Source organism: Teleopsis dalmanni, chromosome 2 (assembly GCF_002237135.1).
Source record: "Teleopsis dalmanni isolate 2A chromosome 2, ASM223713v2, whole genome shotgun sequence".
Taxonomy (NCBI): domain Eukaryota; kingdom Metazoa; phylum Arthropoda; class Insecta; order Diptera; family Diopsidae; genus Teleopsis; species Teleopsis dalmanni.
This window is the reverse complement of record NC_051847.1, coordinates 34,614,050-34,638,126: the sequence shown is the minus strand read 5'-3', so window position 1 is coordinate 34,638,126 and position 24,077 is coordinate 34,614,050. Positions and strand designations below refer to the sequence as shown.

The window sequence follows — 24,077 nt, the reverse complement described above, 5'->3', positions numbered from 1 at the left end:
ACTATTAAAACACTTAACTACATACAATTATTTGTTGCATACTTCCAGGTGCACAAACTATGCAACAAGTTTGAGGTACTCTTTGTAAGTTCCATAAAAGTTTGAAGTACCTGTTTACTTGGGTACATAATCATCTTAAAAATCTCAGTTATAAAAATATTTACAAAGTGAAAGTCTTTCAAAGAGTTTTGTTTTCATTCCTTCGTTCTGCTTTAATCTTCATCATCTGCATAACAAGTAATTTTAATGTACGTAAAGGTACATTATAAAAAGATTATCTTGGTTAGAGTGGGGAAAAACTTTTATAATAAAAATGTTGAAGTTTTTTAAATTTATGATTTTTATACTAAAAAATATATAAAGCAGCAGTCTATATTGAGGGTTCAGTGCCGTCAGAGGTATTAGCAACACCGCACCGGTAATATTTTATAATGGTATTTACGATCTTATATAGTATATAGTACTTATAGTTATAAAGTGAAACAAAGATAACTCTTAGACTTTTGAATATTATCTTCTACGAAAAGAACGAATTAATTGGTTTTCTATGAACATGAAAGCTATCATTACACGTTGTCAGGGTATTTGTATCAAAAATATATAAAAGTGGCAGAATGCCTCAGCTGAAGAATGGTTGAGGCATTACTTTAATGCCTGCTTCACCCAAAACTCGTGATGAAGTTAACGGTAGGCATTGCCACTTGAAAATCCACAATCTTTTGAAACTTAACATTTTAAGAAACTTTGATTAAGCACAAAAAAATAATATCGACTGAATAAACAATTCAATGCACATAATTCCAAAATTGTTGTCATGCTTTGATTTATCACTCTTTATGGCCTTATAAATTAGTAAACATAATCCTTAATCAAATCATAAAACAGCTATTCATTTCAGGGTAATATTGCTACTCTGGCAAAATGTCTAGAGGGATATAAATCAAATCTCGAGTGTTATATATTATGCCCCACATTTACCAATCAAAAATGAAATTGTACTAAAAGTGCATCTCGATTGAAAAAATAATCCCAGATTTAACAATCGAAAACGCCCTAAGATCTAACTGAAAGATACTGATAAAAAACAATCAACCTCTATTAGGTATATGAAATGAAGTTTCTACATATCTACTGTATTTATTTCCGGTTATCGCCAAAAAGTGAATCAAGTTACTTTATGTGTTTATTAACGAAGTAGAAGGGGTCTGAAAGCTTTTGTCTAATGACGTTGTGATGTTTATCCATAGTCGTCGCATTTACCAATTAAATAAAGAACACTTACTAGCAGCAGCGTATAATAATAATAAATGTTATTATTAATTATTAAATATATTTCGTATTTTCAGAATTCGAAAATTTCACAAAATTGTAAAATATATTTGTTGTATAAAATTTCGCGATCCTATTTAAATTTAAATTACTAAAATTTAATTAAACTTAATAAAAGATGTAAATTATTTAAAACCTAGTAACTTACTTATCATAATTATATCCAAGCATCTCTTTGAAGCTTTTGCTTCTGGTATAACGTATTTTACTTTTCATTTTTATTTATATATATATTATTTTTATATATTGTATTAATTAAATTCATAAATGCTTTTTTATATTTAATATTTACTGACACCAATATTCCAAAAGATTGACAAATATTTTGTGTACAAATTTTCTTATATTCACAGGACTATTTATTTTGTAAAAAAAAATTTTTTTTTTTGTTGATTTATGTTTTGGATTGTTTTTTTAAATTAACACTTTTGTGAAAGTTAAAAATAATGTAAATATTTAATTTGTAAATTTTTGCAAAAATATATGCACAAATAGTGGGAACCTGTTGCTCCCACTGCGACTTGACAACTTGCAGTTCTGACAAGTCACCCAGAAATGAATGTAGCAATTTACCTAACATCATTGTTAACAGCGATATGGTCATCATTTGAGCAATTGGAAAAAGCATTTAGTACTTGTACCAGGAAAAAGAAAACTAACTAAAAATATACAGGTGAGGTAAGACAGACATGTGACCTACTTAGCTTTGGGGTTTTAGCGCACAATAACTTTTACTATGTGTGCACGCCAACAGGACATGAAATGTATTTATATAAATTGGACTTGATATATTGTTGATGTCCTTCATCAAATCACACCGCGCATAAATGCACTTTTGCAATGAAAAATAATACAAAAAATATATAAATTGTGGTTTAAGCGTTTTTAGCCAAGTTTTTTTTTTGTGCGAATACAACAAAATATATCTATAAAAAAAATTCATAATTGTATTCTGTGAGTTGTAATCCTTTTAACAGAATTGAATTTTTGTTTTGATTTTAAAAAGATAGTAAAAGTTGATTTCTTAAAAAAAAAAATTAAAAAAAAGGCAGAACGCTTTAGATTTAAATTTAAAAAAGCGACATTATTTCTAAAATATTTTGTAATTATTATATATTGTAAAAAATCCAGAGAGTATAAAATAAAATTCTGCAACAAGATAGGTGTGATTCGTGGTATGTCAAAAAGAAAAACCTACACAAGGACCTAAATTTACCAATTGTTGAAGAAGTTATTCTCTAACACCTAAATTCCGTGAGAGACTCAAGTCGCATCCAAATCATCATGTTCGACACTTGTCTTCTGCAACTACACTAAATCACCTTAAAAGAAAATCATTCATAAAAATGAATACCCTAGTTCGATAGCACACATGTTAGTTTTTTAAGATTTGTAAAATTATCAATTTCTATTTAGAAAGATTCAATAAATAAGCCAATAAAAGAAAAAAAAAATTATTCGCGTAAAGCCTAACTCAATGTAAGTCCGTAAAGAGGCATTATATTAGAAGTATTTGTAATCCTCTCTTAAAAATTCAAATAACCCATTAAACTTTGATTTTGTATTTCTTTAAAACTACTGTTTTCCATAAATTATAATTATTGTTTAAAAATGCTGTTTAAATTCTATTTTTTTCTTAAAAGAACAATACATAACCTATTTTCGTGCCGAATAACAGAGAATGTTGCAGAAGATTTACTCTTGCATATTAAAAACATAGAGATTCGAAAAAGACCAAGATATTGTAGTTATTTTGCCACTTTTAAGCAAATCGCCTCTCAATGACTAAAAATAAAAAAATCGTCAAGAAAATGAAGACCTAAGAACATTGACTTTTACAGAGATTACTTAAGAAGTAAACATGTGATTTATATGAATTCATAATATTTTTAATACGAAATGCGTTTCAGTACGACTAGGATCAAAAGATTACCACTTCAATCAAAAACTAGAGCACCGAAAACAGTATTCTCAACATATGGTTTTCAAAGACAATACCAAACCCTCTTGAAATGCAATATAATTGGCATCGTCATGTGGACTTAAGAGTACAGCTTGGGAACAAACCACGGCACTTGGAAAACAGAACAAAAACTAAATCACAACATCGCAGAGCAATCAAAGGTATAATTGCAAAAACAGTTGCTGTTAACAGACTGAGTAATACATCGCATTCGTCATTCTCTTAATTTATAGATGAAAAATTGTGCCAATAAATTTTATATTGTATATTAACTATGGAATAAAGGTCTCAAACTATGAAATCTAAATAATTTTTACACGAATATACTAGTATAATTAATTATAATTGACCTCTTTGAAAGATATTATGTTTTGTTCTCTGCTTTTATTACACATGATGCAAAAATCAAACTATGTAACAATTATTGGCAATTTACTCTAATAAAAACCTTTCTACCTTAATATGTACTTAGGAATTTTCCCTAGAACTGTTGACAAAACATGCATTAATATACGCAATCTTTTCATAAAAATTGCGGTCAATTGTATAAAATAACATCAACAATAATAACAGTAACAAAGAAACCAAAACAAAGACATAACTGTGTAGATGTGAAAATAAAAAAGAAAAACGTCTACATATTTATACTATGGAAAACTAGGGTTTCAAATTGAACTATCCATGAAAATTTAAATAAAATTTATCAATAGTAAAAGATCTTATCTTGCAATCTTTATAACCCGAGTTCTTTGATGTAAATTCCCCAATGGCATCGTATTGTGCTACAGGTAAGTACCAATACTTTTTTTTGGAAATTGCTATTGTAATAATTATAAAATTTCTTTGATTTTAATTTGTAATCCCAAATGAGATATAAAAAAATTATTTCTACTCCTTCTCCTCCCTCAGAATTTAATTTCTAAGCATTGCATAGTTGTGACACATATTTATAATATATTTGGTGCATGAAGTTGGCAGAACAAAGTCGATAGTATTCATATATTTTATTGTAATTTATTTATATAAAGTATATACATTTAAATATACATTTACATGCATATACAAATATATAAACAAATTATTTGCAAACGGACATACAAGCTTTTTTCACTAATAATTGCATATTTTTAGGGACGAAAATATTTATCTTAAAAATTTGGAACTATTACAAGGATTAGAAAACGCATCAATTACTAAAAGGGAGGGGGATTAAAAAAGGATTTGAAGTATTAGTGTTCCGTATTCTTATGACTAGAAGTATACCTATATACAACCCTGTGAACTCTGAAACCCGTAAAGCCACCCTTAAATTTTAAATGAAGAGATTATAAATAAAGTGTAAAAGAGTATAAAAATGCAAAAGGATCTAATAGTTTCAAATTGAATTCAACGTAGTAAAAGTGTTGTGTTTTAATTAATATCCGGTCGATTAAGTTCTAAAATGTGTGGCATAGTAGTTTAAGGTGCAGCAGTGTTGAGCGGAAGTTGTGAAAATGTGCCAGACAGACTGGCAAGTAAATAGGATGGAATAAATGCGCAAATAAGTGTTAACGGGAAAGTGGAAAATCTTTGAGAAATTTTCCACAATTGCTGATGCATGGAGACAGCAATTAATAAATTAATATTTAAGAATTATGATTGAGTAGAAAATTGTGCTAAATATATTTAATAGATCGCCAAAAAAATAAAAAATCATTTTATTCATGTTAATGCACCTAAAAGCAAACAATAAAAATTAGTTCAATGTCGCAAATTTATTTGCAGTTATACTCACTCCGCTCATCTCTTGACTATTGATATTAGCAATTAGTAGCAAAAACACAACAAAAATAATATCAGGACTGCAAGGCTTTGGCTTAAGGAGTGGTACACTGAAACCGTTGTCTTTTATTGAAAGAAAAATGCAATTAATGCATATTAAAATGATAATAAAATTACAAATATAGAATTCTTGAATTTATTTTTGTAGGAAAATTAATTGCACAATTTAAGTCAGAATATAAAGTTATTTTTAAAAATTTACTAATGCGTATATAAGTTTGTCTTTATAATGACTTACATACATATAAAAAAATTTATATAAAAATACTTCCAGAGCATAATATATTTATACATTGGTTTAATCTACTGTTATTTTCACAGTGTAAATTTACATTTTATTGAATATATATAAAAAATCTATTACATTAATATAAGAACTAATAATAATTAATTGTTAATTTGTTGTAGGAACCACGTAGACTGCGCAATGTATATCAACTTGATAACATCTCGTCCACATAAATCACATTAGACTTCTATGTAGTGAAAAGAAATAACTCAATATTCATTATTTCATTTGCAGAACTAGGTTAAATTTTATTTAGCTTAATATTTAATATCTCATAAAAGTACTATTCTGAAATTCTCCCTATTAACCTCAATTGTACTCAACAATACAATCTTATCAAAACAAAATATAAATAGTATTCCATACTTGAAATAATATGACCCAATAGACAGACTGTCTCGTTGTTAGTTGGTCGTTTGTAAGCAATTCATGAGTCGATGAACTTATTTGCATATTCGGCTTTTGTTAATAACAACATAAAAAATATATAAGGAATATTAAAATATAATTTCTACTTTAATTGATACACATTAAATAAGTTTAAAAAATATTTTAAATTTTGTCTCCAAAAAAATATTTAAACAGGGCGGTAGAAGTAAATGTATGAACAACCTTGTTCCCAATAATTAAAAAGTGTATGTACTGGTGGAGTGAGTTAATGCAAAGGTAATCCAGACTAAATGAGACATAATATAAAATTAAATGTACTGTAAAGAGGCAACCTAATAGTTTAGGTTGTCTACAAGTTGAAACACCTTTATTATACATAAAAAGCTTTAAATAATTGCACCAATTTAATATAATGTTTTCTGTGGAAGATAATAATCATAGAAAAACATTAGAGAGAAAGAGAGAGAAGAATACAAAGTTGTTTTATACATTAAAGAGGTGTGTAAGTTCTTTTAATATTTTCAATCTTTTAAGTTTTTTTTTAAAAATAAATTAATTTTTTTAATGATAAGGATAAACTCTTTGTAATAGACTCATAAAAAATTAACTATATTAAGCAGGACACGAGTTCGATTCCTGGTACTTGCAGTCTCAAAAAATTATTTACGAATATTTAAATACAAGAATTATTTCGAAGATCACTGATGATGGGTATTTGGCAATACTCGAAATAGCTGTATGGTCAACCAAAAATTCAATTAATTAAAATAATATATAAATAAATTTTTGTTGTTGTAGTTCACTATTTTTCGAAAAAAACCTCTTTATAAAAAGTAAGTAAATATGTAAAATAATGTTACTGTAAAAGTTAACTGCAATTTATATAGCTGTGGTTTATGCATTTATTTTAATATAATATAACAAGTGAGTCTGTTGTGAAACAGCAATATATTGACAAAATACTAGTTCGTTATGTTTGTCTGAGAGGTGCAAAGAATGACCTTAAATTTGGTAGACTACAAGTTCAAGTTTTGATGACTTGGGGGTCCTAAAATTATATATGAACAATTCATTTCAAAAAACATTTGCAAAGATTGCTGATGATGAAACAGGAAAAAATTAATTAATTATGTTGTTGGTGGAATTCTTTATTATTTACCAGTATCCTACTTAAAAATAGTCTCTTTGTGATATTTGACTCTAAATATACTTAACTACTGATTTAGTTCAGTTGACACCAAAAGCTGCACCAACTGTGCCAATCCATAGATGGACTTCAATAACGCAAATGAAATTATAAAATGATATATTTAAGTGAAAGTACGAAAAAAAAAAAAAATTAAAAACTTTTTATAAATAAGAAAAATAAATAAAATTTAAGGTAATTTTGTTACACCACAGGCCAAACCAAACAAAATTTTGATTGAACGTAAAATGTACTATTGCGTTTCAGCATTTTTTTGTTCTTAAATGTAGTAAATTGTAAAAACAATATTTTGTTCTCAAAAGTAGAAAAAAAAGTATCTTAAATACATTAACGGGGCGAAAAAGAAAAGAAAATATTCTTTATGTAAAAATATAAAGAAAATTATTTCAAGGTGAACACATGTTTATGGCTTACATGCAACAATATTGCAGCACGGAGAAGTTATCTAAGAAAAATAATGGCTCTGAAAGGTGTGTCAATAGGTGAAACCAGGAAGGCATCGAAAACGAGCAGTGTGTGATTGGTTGCTATAAATTCAAGAATGTAATATAACTTAAATGTTTCATGAAACTAAATTTAAAATTTTGAAATGAAAATGTTTTTTGAAATGATTGCTTTGAAGTTTATTTATTTTTAATCGTTGCGAAAAAAAAGTGTAGTATAAAGTAAACGACCGGAATTTATATTTAATCAAATAAAGCATATACAGCTGACTAATATACATAACAAAAGAATTGATATAATTGAAAATAAGTTCTATAAAACCTAAATATATGATATCTTGTGGTGAGAACACAGTTAAGTGGTAGAGTAGAGAAGACCACTTTGTGCTGTTATAAAAATTTAAATCGACTATTTTACATCATAGTTTGAAAAAAAGTATTGAAAAGTATTTTAAATTTAAAATTTATTTAAAAAGAACTGAAATATTTTTTCTTAATATTTAGATTTATATTTATGTTAGTATTAAAAAAGTTTGTAGAGCTTCTTTAGAAGTTTTCTTTAAATCAGTGTTCAATTTTTTTTGTGCTTCTAACTGGCACTTTTTTTGTATTTAACAATCACTTTATTGAATCGCTTTAAATTAGAGCCTAACATAAAGTTTTAGAATTGAATTTTAAGGACTAATAATATCATATTACAAATTATTTCATATAAACATACTATAATGAAATATATAATGATTTGTAAATTATTTTAAGGGGCCTTTGAATAAGTAACCAGGGCTTATTTACCAGATACCAATTGGCACTTTTGTTTGTAAAGTTTCTATAAACATATTTTTAAAATCAATTCATATTTTTTAGTGCTGCTTGCAGGCACTTTTAACTTCGAACAATGTGTTCTAGAGCGTGTTATTGAGAAACTAGATTTTATTTTATTTTTATTTTTTAGGTAACACATTTTTTATTATATTTTATTTTCAAATTTTAGTGTTTTTTAGTGGCATTTTATCACTAACCACATTTTTAATGAAAATAGAAGTTCAGTGCAATTTTTTTCGGCTTTTGAAAAATCTAGTAGTAACGCTATCACAATTAAAAAATGGGTACTAATGACATATAATAAAATATTCGCAGTTTCAAATATAAGAAATAATTCCAAGACTACTGATAATGGGTATTAGCAATACTCAAAACACTTATATGGTTAGCCAAGAATTCTTTTGTTGTTGTAGTTCATTGCTTGTCGAAACCTCTCTATAAAAAATTAAAAATATAGCATCAAAAACAAACTGGGTTCTAAAAACAAATATAGGTAGAGATTTTAGTATATTTCTTAGATCGAAGAGGCACTCATATGTAAAATTATAATAGTAAAATAAACACATATAAAAATATATTTGTACTAAGGCATCTTTCCTAGTAATGTTAGTTTTAAGGTCGTATTGTACATTATTGGTATATTAGATTTTATGTAGACTGCCTCTGAGTCCTTTGTAACATCTAAGAAGTCTTATTAAAATTAAAACATTGATAATTATCAAGAAATTTAATTTAAGCAGAGTAGACAAACACATATATGAAGACATGTATGTCTTTATATATCATATATAAAGGTAGATAATATATTAAGTACATGTATTGGAAATTCTGACACAAGTTTGTTTTAAAAAAAAAATTAAAAATATTAATTGTTTACGAATCCCACCTTTATGAAAAACATTTGTTTGGGAAACATATGCGTGGAAAAGTAAAGTTCAAATATTCAAAACCATCAATTATAAAAAATATATTTGAAATTTTGGAATCGAAATATGTAAACAATTTTAAGTCATTCATAGAATGTACAATGCATATGTATATATATAATATATATACATAATTTTTCTAAATTCATTCATTAATATTTTTTTGTTAAAATAGTCAATATACACATATATATCAAATGGACCATTTTTCGTATATTATATATTAAAAATATTCTATAACTTTTAATTTTTTTATAATTTATGCCCATCTATAATTTGCATTTTTGTTATAGAAATTTTTTTATATTTTTTTTTCTTTCAAGGTTTATTGAATTTATTGCATATAAGAGAAAAAAATATATGTATAAAATTATTTAAAATTCACAATACTGGAGGTTTTCAAAACTCTATATTTGATTTATTTTTATTTTGTTTTATGGCAAATTTTAATTGCAAAAATTGAATACAATTAATTTTATTATTTTTCAAAATTTTTTCGTTTGGTTATACTTGTATTATAAAAATTATTTTCTTTTTTTGGTTTTTATAATACGAAATAATTTTGTTTGTTTTTTTAATTGGTATTCTGTTATTTTCTTAACCTTAAACAAAATAAAAAAAAACCAATAATATTGTGCACACAACAAAGAAAAATTAAAAACAATTTTCCATATGACAATATGACTCAAAATGAAAAATAAAGATACAGCTGGGTCTAGTCGTAAAAAAAAAAACAAAATAAAATAAAACATACCGGAAAAATTATGGTGTTTTATAAATAAAAAAAAATATTTAAAAAAAATGCGTTTATATATTCGCTATATTTTGGCACTAGAAGTAGGGATTAAATATATTTAAAGCAATTTATTTAAGTCCACATTACTACTGAAACCGGGTAGCGAGCGGTATTAGGATATAATAGTTTTAGTATAATGATCCGATTTAGGTCATATATGCGCCGTTTTATTCGACAACTTGTTCCCATTTTGAAGGTAAATTCATTATGCCTCTCTTACAGAAGTACTCTTTCCTATGGACCAAAAATTGAGACAATCGATTTTTACAGTCTCTTTTGAAGCGAATTTTTTACCAAATAAATCGTTCGCCATTGACAGGAACAGATGATAATCACTTGATGCCAGTTCTGGACTTTAAGGTGAATGCATAAGAACTTCCCAAACAAGCTCCCAGGTCTTTTGTGGAACACACATGATTATTGATGTGTGTGGCCTGGCCTTGATGGAACACAATTCCTTTCTTATTGCCCAAAGCTGGATGTTTTTGGGCGTTTTTGTGTGTATCAAACAAAAACTGTAAAATATGGGATATTTTCTCTTTACTAATGTCCATTTTTGACACGAACAAAACTGAGTCATGAATCTTATCTTTTTAACTCCATCTAGCGTAACCCGATCGCTCTTATATAACGCGGGAGCCATCTATTGTCAAAATAATGTTTATCTTTTTACTGCACCTAATAAGTAGATCTAAACATTCACAGATACAAAACGCTTGTATTAAATATTAAATCTCATAAAACAATAATATTTTCAGAAATCACTAAAAATTTTAAGATTTATAACATTATTGATAGTCCTCATTTTAGATATATATGTCTATTTTGTTAAAAAAATTTTAATTATTTTTCCTATGAACTATTCGTTTTTAAATAGAATTGAACCAATTATAAGCAACTATTTTTTTTTAAAAGAAATTTATTAAAACAATTTAAACAAAGCATAGATTAATAAACTAAATATTGTTATTTAATTAATTATTGAACTAAAGAATGCCAGAGATTGATTGATTCTTTTGAAAACTCAAGTGTTTACAGAAATCATATTTTCATTATTTATTTTTGTATTTCATCAGAAGTACGTCGAATTTTTTGAGGTGTAAAATTATTAACTTGATAAATGACACCTGAAGGCAAATTATTATAAATTGAAAATGCGGAAATCTATTCTTCAGAATAAATATAATTTACTTTATTTATTAATAAAACCTTGAACTTAATAATTTGTTTCGGTATTTTATCAACTAAGACTAAACAAATGTATTAGCAGAGCGTTAAAGGATTGTATATAATAAGTCCATCAATGTGTATTCAATCAATTTAATATTTTCCAAAAACTGCGATTTAATTTTTTTCGCTAAAATACATATCCTATATTTTAAATTTGATTCGTTTTATATTAATTTAAGCATAAAATTTTAAGAATTATATCTGTCTATGGTGTTCGATTAATGAATAAGTAGGATTGCTGAAATAGAATAATATGAGAAGTGGAGGACCACATAAGGAGAGGAGAGAAGAGGTTAAGGAGAGTGAAAGGGACCCTAAGGTATTGAGTCGCCGCCGTGCATGAGCTAAGCAAAGACAAATCAGATGAGGGGCATTTTTATCGTCTTCCCCATAGCTAAGACAGATATCATTGCAAGAGAGATTCAATTTTTTAGCATGGTTGCCTAATCTACAATGGACTGTAAGTCAACCTACCATAAGATTGATATCGCTACGAGGTATTTCAATGTTAGAATTGAATTTCCTTTTAGTAGAAAGTAGCCAAATGGCATACAGATGCCTGCATATCGTAGAGGCACCGAGAAAGAACTCGGTAAGACTTTGAATGATGGTATCCTCTCTTGTAAAGCACACAAGAAAGAAATAATAAGCATCTTTAATTTAAAATCGATTGGTTTAAGTTTTTATATGAAAATACTACTACAGACGAGGCGGTTCCAATTATTAAATATGAAGATATATTAAATTTATCTAATTATTGGAAAATTATACAATTTGTCCAATATTCTTATTATATATGCATTTTTGTGATAATTATAGTTCAATGAACTTGATGCAACAGGTGATTCTGCATTGTTAATTTCAACTTTCGAACTTTTTCAATACATTTGCAAAGAAAATTATTATTCTTTACAATATCTTCGTGGTGTTCTACTAAAAGGAAGTGCGTATAATGTTTAAGGAAAAATCAAACTTCCGTAAATTAAATAAAACAAGTAAAGAAACAAGAATATTAAAAACAAATAAAAGGAATAAATGGAATATAAAAAAATTGTGTAAACTTTTTACCACACAATCTTTACTGTGAGTAAAAAGTTAATACAATTTTAGCTGGATGCGAGAGAAAAGAAAAGTTAAAAGTTTGCCAAAAAGAAAAACCAAAAAAGGCGGAAAGGTATCTTAATGGGTGATGGTAATACTTTGATGGCTCTTACAATGGAAAACAACAACTGACTTATAAAAAAGTTGAATTGAGTTAAAATGGTAAAAAAATAAAATTTGTTCCATACTTTTGACTTTCAGCAGTCATTCAATATACTACGGTGTAAATGTGCCATGAAAATTGATAATGTTAAGATTTTTAAAAAAACAAGAAAACTATGGTAGAAGAGGAGTAGGAGCGCGAACTATAAATGGTTTGATTGTGTAGTGACCTAATTTGTAGAATTAAGAAAAACAAAAATATAATATTTGTAAAAAAAATATTAATAAAATACAGTACATACAGTGGACGCTCATAAATAAGAACACTTCGATATAAAGACGTCGAGAAATTAGAATTTGATTTTGTCATGGATTGATGGCTTTAAAATTATATATATTGATATTCAGATGTCTGAGTTGGTGAATCAGCACCTTTACTCTATTTTATCTGTGGACAGTTTTAAGTCACACTAAATACGGGGCTTTACGGGGCTTTATAATTTGAGGTCCTTGAAAAACCGATGATGGAAACATAACTGCATATATGACCAATATTTTAATTTACACTACGACAAATTTAACATATGTCAACAATTTAACCAAAAAAATAAACAACCATCACAGCTTATTGTACGCAAAATAAAGTTTTATTTTATGTGTTAAGATCCCCGCGGGAAAAGTGTTAAAAGATTCCCGAAGTAAGGAATACGTGTCGTAAGAGACGACTAAAATCCAGTAGACACTATCCGATACTACTTGGAGTATAAATGATAGTGAATGAGCACCCCATCGGAGGTGTATATTTTTCACTGGTTAGGGCCAACAGCTTTGACTGTCCTGACCAATTAAGGTTAGCCCCTTTAAGGGAAGTATCATAGTGGCTGTAGTTCAAACCTAAACTTACGCAGATAGAATGACTGTATTCGTTTTACTCTGTGTGGAGTTAAATTTTCCAAGTAGGTGCTGTAACTCAAAGAGCACTAAAGGTAGTAGATAAACCCCGGTCCCTCCCAAGTAGAAAACTATATCCAAATGTATAGCTTCAATTGTTACTGGTGGAATTTCTTGAAATTCCAATGGGTCCATTTATAATTGCATTATACTGATACGTGTGTTAAGAACACAATGGTGATGGGTGATGTTAAGTCTTAATACTAGGTGTAGCCACAACAAAAAATTATGAACTCTGTATGTGTATAAAATAATTAAAGTAGAAAAACGTCCAAAAAAATTTTGAATAATAGAATTTATAGAGGAAAAAAGCTGTTTTAAATTGTGAGTATCTACTGTATTTCTTGTTATTCTATTATTATTATTTTTTTTTTAATTTTAGCAAAAAAACAAAAAAGTTTGTGAAACACTGATGAGTTGAATGCAACGTAGGTTCGTAAGTTAACTACCATTAACTACTATTCTAAGCAATTTTGGCTCTAATCCTACCGGCACACCTACAGTGATTATTTTGATGTTTTCCTATATTTACTTTATACTTTTTTAGTCAATTTTTTGTTTTATCTAAAGTGTTATACTTAATGTGTATTTGTTTAAGTGTATATATCACATAGATATACACACATTACTGTATATGAAAAGCATTGTAGTAAATTTTGTAGTAATTTTTTGTAAATGCGTAAATAAAATTTCATTTATTATTTTTGCCTAGCAAATAATGTATCTCTCGGATACATTTTTATTGTGCAAATATGTTTTCATTTTTTTCTTTAATTCCTTTTATTTCCTGTAAAATTTATAGAATTTTTCACAGTTCAACCAACTCTGTGGGACCCACTAAGCAAATCTAAGTCGGTTCAAATTAATTCTGCTGCTCTGCTGCATATTAACAATAAATTTTTTAATTAATGACGAGAATCGATGTCGATTCAGTATTTACTTTTGATATATAGTTTGTAGTTGTAATTAAATTTTATAGGCCAAAGTTATAAAGTAAAGAAAATATAGTTTGTTATTTTTTAATGATATTTTTTTAATTTTCTACGTCAACTTTTAAACATGTCTAAATATCTTATAAGCTATCCTATATATACTTGTTCAAAAATGACTTTTTATAATATGGTTACCGGATATTTTTAAGCAAATTTATTATTTATTTATTTAATAAATGATTTTTTATTTCTATATAAAATTTTGTTTAAAAATCATTTTATAGATAGTTTTTACAGTCTTTACTTGATGTAAAATTGATTTTATGCAGCCTTATGTTCTCTAACATATATAATATATTAATGCATTTAAACTATTAATAATTTTTCTGTTAGCTAAAGAATTTTAATTCTCTAAAAGAAAAATTTTATTTTCTCTTTTATAATTTTTGAATAGAACTAAAATTAAACTAAAAAAAAAAAAGTCTGAAGAAAAATTTACGCTGCTATTCGATTTATCATAATTTTACATATATCACACACAGCACAAAATATTTTAAATATTTTTCGCAGTTTTTAATCTTGTTTTTTAAATTTAAAATAGGACAAAAATTAAGAAAATATTTTATAAACTTTGTGTTTTTTAACTATTTTTTTAATTCTAGCAATTTCTCAAATTATACATAACCAAAACAAATTGTTGTGGATAAAAAATTTCTTTCTCATTTTTTTTTATAAAATGAAAAATGTTTAAAAAGAATATAAAATTTGCTCAAATTTATTTATTAATAAATATAACAAAGTATGGAAGAGAATATTTTCAAATATACAGGGTTATTCGATTAGATTTGCTTATTATATGAGGCTTATTATACTGCTAGCTTATAACATTTTTATCGGTTATTGATGGGTGAGAAACAGTCCATAATTATGCATATATCTTTGCTGAATTTTATAAAAATATTTTTATATATATTGTATAATTTTTTTATATTTTTATGGTTTACATTTTTTATAAAATATGACTTTAATTTTTTGTTATACACAAAAATTTTTTAATTCATATTTTATATATGATTATATATAAAATAAATGTACGTTATACAAACTTTTATAGACACATTTTTATATATATATTTATTATAAGAACTAAACACCATTCAAATTTCATAATGAGATTTTTATCAAAAATTATTTTAGTTTTTAATAAAATTTTATATATATATATTTTTTTTTTTATAAATTAACAAAACTATTTCACAGCCATTTCAATATTTTCTTTAATGCAAAATAAGTGCGCATTGTATGAAACTAAAATATCCTGCGTGGTTGCATTTAAAGGAATTTTCACAAGAATGCGCATTGCACTGTTCAATTATTTTATAGATAAAAAAAATAAACAAAAATACGTTAAATATTTTCTATATAAAGTTTCGCGCACAATTTTCCATAAAAAGAAAATATACGTCAGTTTATATGGAGAAAATGAAAGCGGCGTCTTTGCGTACACGACGCAGCATTGACAACTAAAAATTTTGATATTAAAATATTTGGAAAAATACAAAAAGAATTTTGTATGTGGGCCAAGAGAGAATAAGGAAAATTCAATGGTGGCAGGAAAATTCATTTAAAAAATTACGAAGAGAAAAAAGCCATATAAAAGCTTTTAAAACACACATTCACCATAAGACTAAGTGGAAAAACCAAATATATTTGTACGAAAAAAGAAAAATACTGGGAAATTTATCTGCTGATAAAAAGTTTTTATCTTAAAAGTTTGGAAGAAAAAGCTCATAAAGTAACTTATATATCATTATAGTATAAAATATATACAATATGTTTTTATTTATTAATACACGTATATAAAAATTTATATCGTTAATAAATATATAATCGAAAAGATATATATATACAATAGATGGCATTTTATATCTTTAAATATATTTACAAACGTAAATATAGACTGAAAAAAGTTCAAAAATTAAAATAAAGTATAATAAAGTGTGTATAATATCTTGAGGTTTTCATATACTTATACAGAACCCATAAAAATAACTAAATAGATTTTTAAACAATCAATCAGTATTGAACTCAACATCACTGGTGTCCTTCATCACTTCCAAAATTCGAAATCGACTACACAACAGGTACGTATTTGTTTTGACATTTGTCGTATATAAGTGTGTTTTCTACTAAGAAGCAATTTCCAGCCATATTGCTTTTTAAATTAGTTCCCACCCATGCCCAATTATTCTCACTTCGAAATAATCCCCTTTTCTCTCTAACTACCAATACCTATCCACATCATAACCCATATATGTGTCTTTGTAATTCTTTTCAGGTTATAGTTCCTTGCGGGCTGTAACAGCAAAACCCAGTTTTTTGACTTACGATAATGAACACCGTAACTATTTCTGATGAAAAGGAATATTCTTAAACATTTAGTCTTGATTTATTTTATGTTGGAAAAGGCTGTGAATTTAATTTAGAAAAAATTGAATCGTTAAGCAAATGTTCCCAATAAACGGTGAATTATTAGATACTTTTACTCGGATATTTCAAATAAATACAATTGAAAAAATAATATAAAGTGCTACCAAAAAGTACTAAAATATAAAAATAGGAAAAATATGAAAAACAAAAATTTCTTTATCAGAAATATTTTAGTTGTCAATAAAAGTTTCAATCATCTCATACTTATTTTTGTAAAGTTCAGTTGACTCGAAAGTTCCAACTAAAAGATTAGGAATTCTCTTGATAAAGACAAATTTTCCGAAAAACAAAACCGACTTTAAAAGACAAGGTTTTTATATATTGAAAACAGATTTAATCTCTATAATATCTAATATCTTAGCACTCTTATAAATTAAAAAAAAAAAGTTTAATCAAAGCACAAGCACATAGCTGTTACAAAATTAAAATGACTTGGTAAGATGTAACTAAATGATACATTAAATTTTAGAATATGAAAAGTCGACTAGAATAATCCTCCAGCAGTTTGTATTAAAATAAATTATAAGTTGAATTGAATTCTAATGACGAAAGAAACTGAGTTATTAATTGTTTTCTATAGAATGGTATCGAAGTGTAGTGAATGTCAACAACAAAAATTTTTTATTATTTTTAATTAATTGAATTTTTGGCTAACCATACACCTGTTTTGAGTATTGTCAAATGTCCATAAATATTAAGAACAAAACTAAATATTTTAAAATGTTCATACACTATCCAAAACATAACATTTTAATTAAATTCATATTATATATCAAGAATAGTTGAATAATATATAATTAAATCATTATCTATAAAAAGTTAAAACATGTACAATACTATGACCCTTAGATAACTAGACAGACAAACGTTTTATGAGAATATCCCATAAAAAAGAGCTTTTGAAAAATGTTTGAAAAGTAGGGAATTTTTTGTTTATGTATTTAAACACAAATCAGTATTATTATTTTTTTGTTATGCCGGTACATATTATCATATGTTAAATCATATGATGGAATTTATTCTCAGAATATATATCCTTCCTGCCCAATAGGCATAGCAAATTTGTTTTGTTTACATTTTCTTGCTATTGAAATTTTATAAAATTGGCAAGAAAATGTAAAATATATAAAAAGTAGTGACTTATTTTCTGTATACTAATCATTTTTATTGTTCTCAAAGGAAATGTCGAATATATTTAAATAATAAAGTACATTGACGTCAACCGTAGTAATCACACCATGAGGGTGGCCAATACCCAACATCGAGGAGTGTTAATGTAGAAAAGGAAGGAAAATGTTGAGGTTAAATTCAATTGAATTGGAAAAAGCAAATAAAATTTATTGACAGAAATGTTCATAAAAATTTTAAAATAAAAAAAAATATTTACTTCAAATTGCAGCTTTATAGGTCACTAAACAAATTAAACACTTTAAACTGGTATTTTATAAGTTTTTAGAATTCCATAATATTTTAAGTTTAAACAAACTAAATAAAATAAAATATTTTAAAAATATTTTTTAGAAAGTTATTATATTTTTAGTTTATTGCCTTTAAATTAAAAAGCTTATAAGTCCTTTACAAGTCCTTTTACTCCGCTATCATCCAATATATATTAATTAAAGAAACGCATTATAAGGTTACTGGCTAAACAAGATTATAATAATTTTTGGCATTAACGAAATGGTTAAAAGTGAGATCATTTAGAATAAGTGATAGGTTCTAATAAAGGAACCCAACAGTACATACATAGCTAGGAACTACCTTGTGTTTTTATCAGAATTATATTATGGTAAATATATATTATTACCCACTGTCAGTAAGATCATAATAAATAGTTTTAAAATGTTATGCTGGGTAATACGTAAATTTTTAATAAAATAATTACACTGTTATTATAGTATAACTTCTACGAAAGCACTACACCTAGTTAAAATTAGCAAAAAAAAAAGCCAATGGACTCCAATAAGAAGGACAACTAGTAAATAAATAATTGTATATAATATGTGAAAGGTAAAATTACCAAATAAATATACAGATTCTTACGAAGGGAGACCTATTAAAGCATATTTGTAATGAAAGTAATGATCTATAGCGTTATGCATATTTAACAAAATTCGTAGAATAAACTCAATATTTGCACCACAACTTTTAATCCAACTAAGATTAATTTTTATTTAATTTTTTTTTATTCTTGAAATGTGTCTATTTGCAGAAAAAATCTATTAAAAAATTCTCGCCAAATTGATTTCGATTTTTAATCTAAACAAACTGTGATTAAGAAGATTAAGATTTTATAGTACTTACTTTGGTCTTGATGTCAAACTGGGATCTGATGTTTTGCGTCTGCTATTGCGATTACGTTTATGTGATAAACGTTCCTTATACGATTCCGAACGGTTAACTGAAACGGGGGCGCTCTTATTTTGCTGATGTTGCTGATGTAAACTGCATGTTTATTTGTTTTGGCAAAAATGTGATTGTAGATATTTAATGGTTTTAGTTTTTTTTTTTTAAATTTTTTTTATTTTTTGACGAAAAAAGCACATGTGAAAGTAATAAAAAATATAATTAATGATCAAATAAATACTGTAAAATTTTATATTTTTACTAACCGTTCCCTGCGTGCATCTTTACCCTCTGCTGCGTCCTGCGCATTTACATCGGCGCCTGTTGCTGCTCCAGCTGCTGTTGCACCACCAACATTGCCAATGCCACCACTTGCACCAGCTCCACTTGACGTTTCCACACCACTGGTATCAGCAGTTGTTGCATGAAATGAACTCTGCAAATCGCTACTGTTGTGTGATGTATTACCATTGGAGCGTAGTGAAATGTTTCCAGCATCCGGCCTACGGTCTGAGGGTTGCCGCACAATAGACGTTGAATGTAAGCGTTCTGTAAAAAAATAAAAAATAAATAAATTAATTAAATAATTATAAATACAATCAAATTAGTGAGACAAAATATTATATGTTTATTCATGCTTACATAAAGTTTAATCATATATTTTAAACTTCTCAATTTAAATATTAATATCTTAATATGTTTTTTTAATCTCTTAATTCAATATGCTCTTTCGTTAAGCTTATTTATTACCACTCAAATTATAATTTTAATTCTTAATTAATTTAAGATTAAATTACTCTTAATTATTATTTTTAATTTCTTAGTCTTTAACATTCCTTCTACATTATATATATATTTTTTATCTCATATTTTCCAATCGTGATCTTTAATTAAGAATTTTAATCTTTAATGTAAATCTCATTTCATTTACCTAATCCTTTTAACAATTTAAATTTAACATTATAATCACTTCTAAAAACGGCAATCTTATAGGGTTACCAATGATCAACCTATGGTTACCTATACTTAACCTATGGTTAAGTGAAGAAATTAGACCTAGAAAGGAGATTCAGAAACTAGACTAATAAATAGTGGAGACACCAAAAAAAATGCGGTGAAAAAATGGAGGTCTGGACGCAGATCGAAAATCACAAGAGCATGGCTTGAAAAGTCAAGCCTCGAAGTAATACGAAATAGGTTCCAAAAGGAGAATAAGTCTCTCCGAAGAGGGCGTGTTTTCATTCGTATACTACATCTTAATGTTAAGGAGTTGTGCACACCCTTCCGACGACGGTCGGTATGAAGATGCATAAAGCATTCCACATCTAAAAAAAATATGGTTACCTACAGAAACTGAAATCTTATGTGGTTACTTATAAAAACAAAAATCTCATATGGTTACTTTTGATCCTATCAATGTTTTTACCTATTAATTTTGAGTAATCATCTTTTAATCTTATATTGTAATTACTCTTACACAAATTTTAATCATATATTTTAATCTCTTATGTATGTTCATATTTTAAGTTTTTATATCTCGTATTTACTCTTATATTATCTAACTTATCTTAATCTAAATTCTTTATTTTTATCTATTAATCTCGAGTTATTTTAATCACTGTAAGAACCTTAAATAAAGTTTTGCTCACCAATACTAATTTGTTTGTAAAATTCCGGACGTTTATTAGAATTTTTTCGTTTTTTAGCTGTTTTGTTAGCAGCAGCTGCTGCTTTACGATTTTTATAATTATTTGTTGTTTCATTGATCTTAGCCGCAACTCTCGATGTAAGAGAAGGGGAAGATGATTTCTGTTTCTCTTGTTCTTTCTGAACCTCTACTAGCGACTGTGCTGCAGCAATAGTTTGTGATAATTGTTTGTCTCCCTTAGTAATTTCGTCATCTTGTTCATCACATGAATAAAAAGCTTCGTCCTCAAAATTTCCACTACTCTTACTACTATTGGAACTATTACGTTTAATTTTTGATATCTTATCAATACTTTTTGTGCGCTGTTTTACTGGCTCTTTACTATCGGGTGCATTATTAACAATATTGTTATCATTGCTATTTCCACTGCCAAGACGATCACGGAAGGAGTTTTTCAAACTTTGCTTTTTCATTAATATAACATTACGTTCTGCTTTAGCATCATTCTCTTTGGGAGCTTCAGCTACTACACGATCCTGTGAGGAATACTTCAATGCTATAGGTAATGGTTTGCAACTTGCTGCTACCGCAAAGACACTAGAAGCAGCCTCAGATATGGACTTGCGGCGCATAAGTGTGAAATCATCACCATTTAGAAATTTTTTATTATTCACCACGAATTTTACGAGTGCCTGCAAATTTAAATTTGCGTGAGCACGTATACTTTTCTCTTTCTTATCTTTTTTATTATTCTTCTCTTCAGCAAGTAGACTAGCCGCAGTCACTTTACGTGCGCTACGAGAACGTTTGATACTCTCACGTTTTTCGATTTCAGCAATTTTCGTTTTGGAAGCACTTTTTTCAATACGATTATGTTTATACTTGGGATCAGTTAGCAATATTTTCTCTTTACCATGAATCCTAGGTAAATTGTCTTGCTTTTTACGAGTAGCGTTGTCGTCTTCATCAACTGAGGAGTCTGTATCACTATCAGTGTCAAAACTCAAATCATCAATTTGCTCAACATGCGATTTACTCGAATCGATACTCTTGGAGAGTAAATCATTCGGCACTGTTGTTGCTTTGTTGCTTTCGTCTGAGTTTTGTCGTCTCATTGTAGCTGTTGCAAATGTTTTATAAAATTTTCTTTTTGGCGGTTCTGTTTTAATCGTTTTTATTGTAGGTTTTTTATTCGCTACTTTTGTCTCAATAGCTTTTTTATTGGCTGCTTTTGATGTTGGTAAGTCCAAAAGTATATTCACCTCACTTTTATAAATCTCACCATTTGCATTAATATTATTCATGGTTTTTTCAATACCCTCGTCAACTTCATCTTCGTTCGGCGCCTCTTCCAAAGACGAAGACTTTGTTTTTTGCAATATATAATGAGGTGACTTTGAACGCTTTCTGGTCGAAGGTGTTTGTTGTATGCTTGATTTACGACGAAAGCTTGCGCGTCGGAATTTTTCAAATTTTGATGTTTCATTTGTGTTGTTGTTGTTGGTGTTTGTTTTTGTTGCAGTTGTATTGGCTGTTGCTATTGCAGTAGCGTCGTCATTAGCTTCACTGCTACTTCCACCGACCGATAAACGAAACCACATTTTGTCAGGAAGAAGATTATTTTATATATTTACAATTTTATTAAGTTTATTAAACATATGCACAAGTGTTTTTCTTTAATGTGGCAACACTAGACGCATTCAATGTGTTCGTACTTGGTACACTAATAAATCCGTACTTCGTACTTGAAAAGTTCTTTACACTGTAAAAATAATTTCAAACACTTTTTCGTTTTAAAAAATTTGTTTCGTTTCTTAATATTTTTATATGGAATAGAGTTTTTTTAAAATTTCGTATCGTTGTGTTTTTCGTTGTTTCGTTTTTTTTATACATTTCCTAAAATTTTTTCCGAAATTATTTTGTAGACAGAATTTCATTTAATTGTAAAAAAATTTAAATTTAAACGAATTTTTAATTTTGTGTGCACAAATGTTGACAATTTTGTAAAGACTAAAAACTCATTAAATCGCCAAAAAATTATTTTTCATTTGTATAAAGCAAAAAAAATAAAACAAAAGGTGAAAAAAAACATTTTTTTTTCTCTCTTGCTTTTAAAATTAAATTTTAGCCGTCATAAATAATAAATTTTTTTTTTCTTGAACTAAAAAGTCGAAGAGCTGGCTGGCGCTGACAATCTCTGAGAAAATTCAGACTGGTTGCATACTGTATTAAATGCATTAAAAAGTAATATTGGGAAGGAAAAATAGATATGAAAGTTCAAGGTCCTGCTTGTTTCCATGTCTGCGAAAAAAAAACTATTCCCATTAGAGCGAAATACTATACTTGGTATTTTTCACAAAAATAGTTCAAATAAAAATAAAAAAATTTAAATTTATTAAAATTGAAAACAAGAGTATGAAGGGTGATTTAAATACAAAATGTTATACAAAAATGTTATAAAAAAAACTTAAATTTATTAAAATTGAAAACAAGAGTATGAAGGGTGATTTAAATACAAAATGTTATACTAGTTGAAAAAAAAGGTAGATAAAATTTTATCTGTTTAACATATTGAAAATGTTTTCAATATTAATTGAATTAATTTTTTTTAATTTAATAAGCTTACAATATTTTAATTTCCAGTAGTTCCCTCGTACTGTCTAAGCTTTGTAAATATAAATAAAATTCTACATACACAGGACAACATCGTTGTTGTTGCAAATTTGCTTTTTTTTTTATACATGGTGGTAGTATTTCAATTGTTGCTTCTGATTTTTTTAAATAAAAAAACAAATTTGTTCTTTGCCCTTATTTGAAATTGGTTGCTTAAGTCTTAAACATAAAGCAAATTTGTTGTTTTTTTTAGCATGAATCAGGCCTTTAGGAGTATATGAAGAATTCCACCTTATTGTCGTTATTACAATTCTACATACATACATACATAGGTGCTTGAAATTGTATTACTATGTTCGAACAGTATGAATATAACTATTCGAATTTAAACATTTCAAATTTTCAAAAAGTTTTAAGCTGGTCGCTAATGTTTACGGTACTACTCAAGGAGAACATGTCAATTTTTTATTTTAATTTTTATTTTATTTTTTATTTTCTTTTATTTTATTTTATTCTTTTATTATTTTTTGTTTCTTTATTTTTTGCTTATTATTTTTATTTTTTATCATGCTTGTTTATTTATTTTTTTTTTTTTAATCTTTCCTTATTTTTTATTTTATTTTTATTTATTTTTTGTTTTTTTTTTTATTCGAAATTTGTTAACAAGGGTTCTTAACT

General features: G+C 26.9%; 1 protein-coding gene across 1 annotated transcript in view; it reads right to left on the bottom strand.

Annotated features, from left to right (window-relative positions):
* The window catches only part of LOC119679413, a gene marked incomplete at its 5' end in the record, with an annotated part of 72,227 nt that extends 49,545 nt beyond the window's left edge, over positions 1-22,682 (bottom strand). Inside the window, 3 exon segments of the mRNA XM_038091758.1 lie at positions 19,097-19,237; positions 19,405-19,687; positions 20,788-22,682. Of these exon segments, the coding sequence (XP_037947686.1) occupies positions 19,097-19,237; positions 19,405-19,687; positions 20,788-22,387 (2,024 nt within the window).
* Between the last annotated feature and the right edge of the window lie 1,395 nt (positions 22,683-24,077).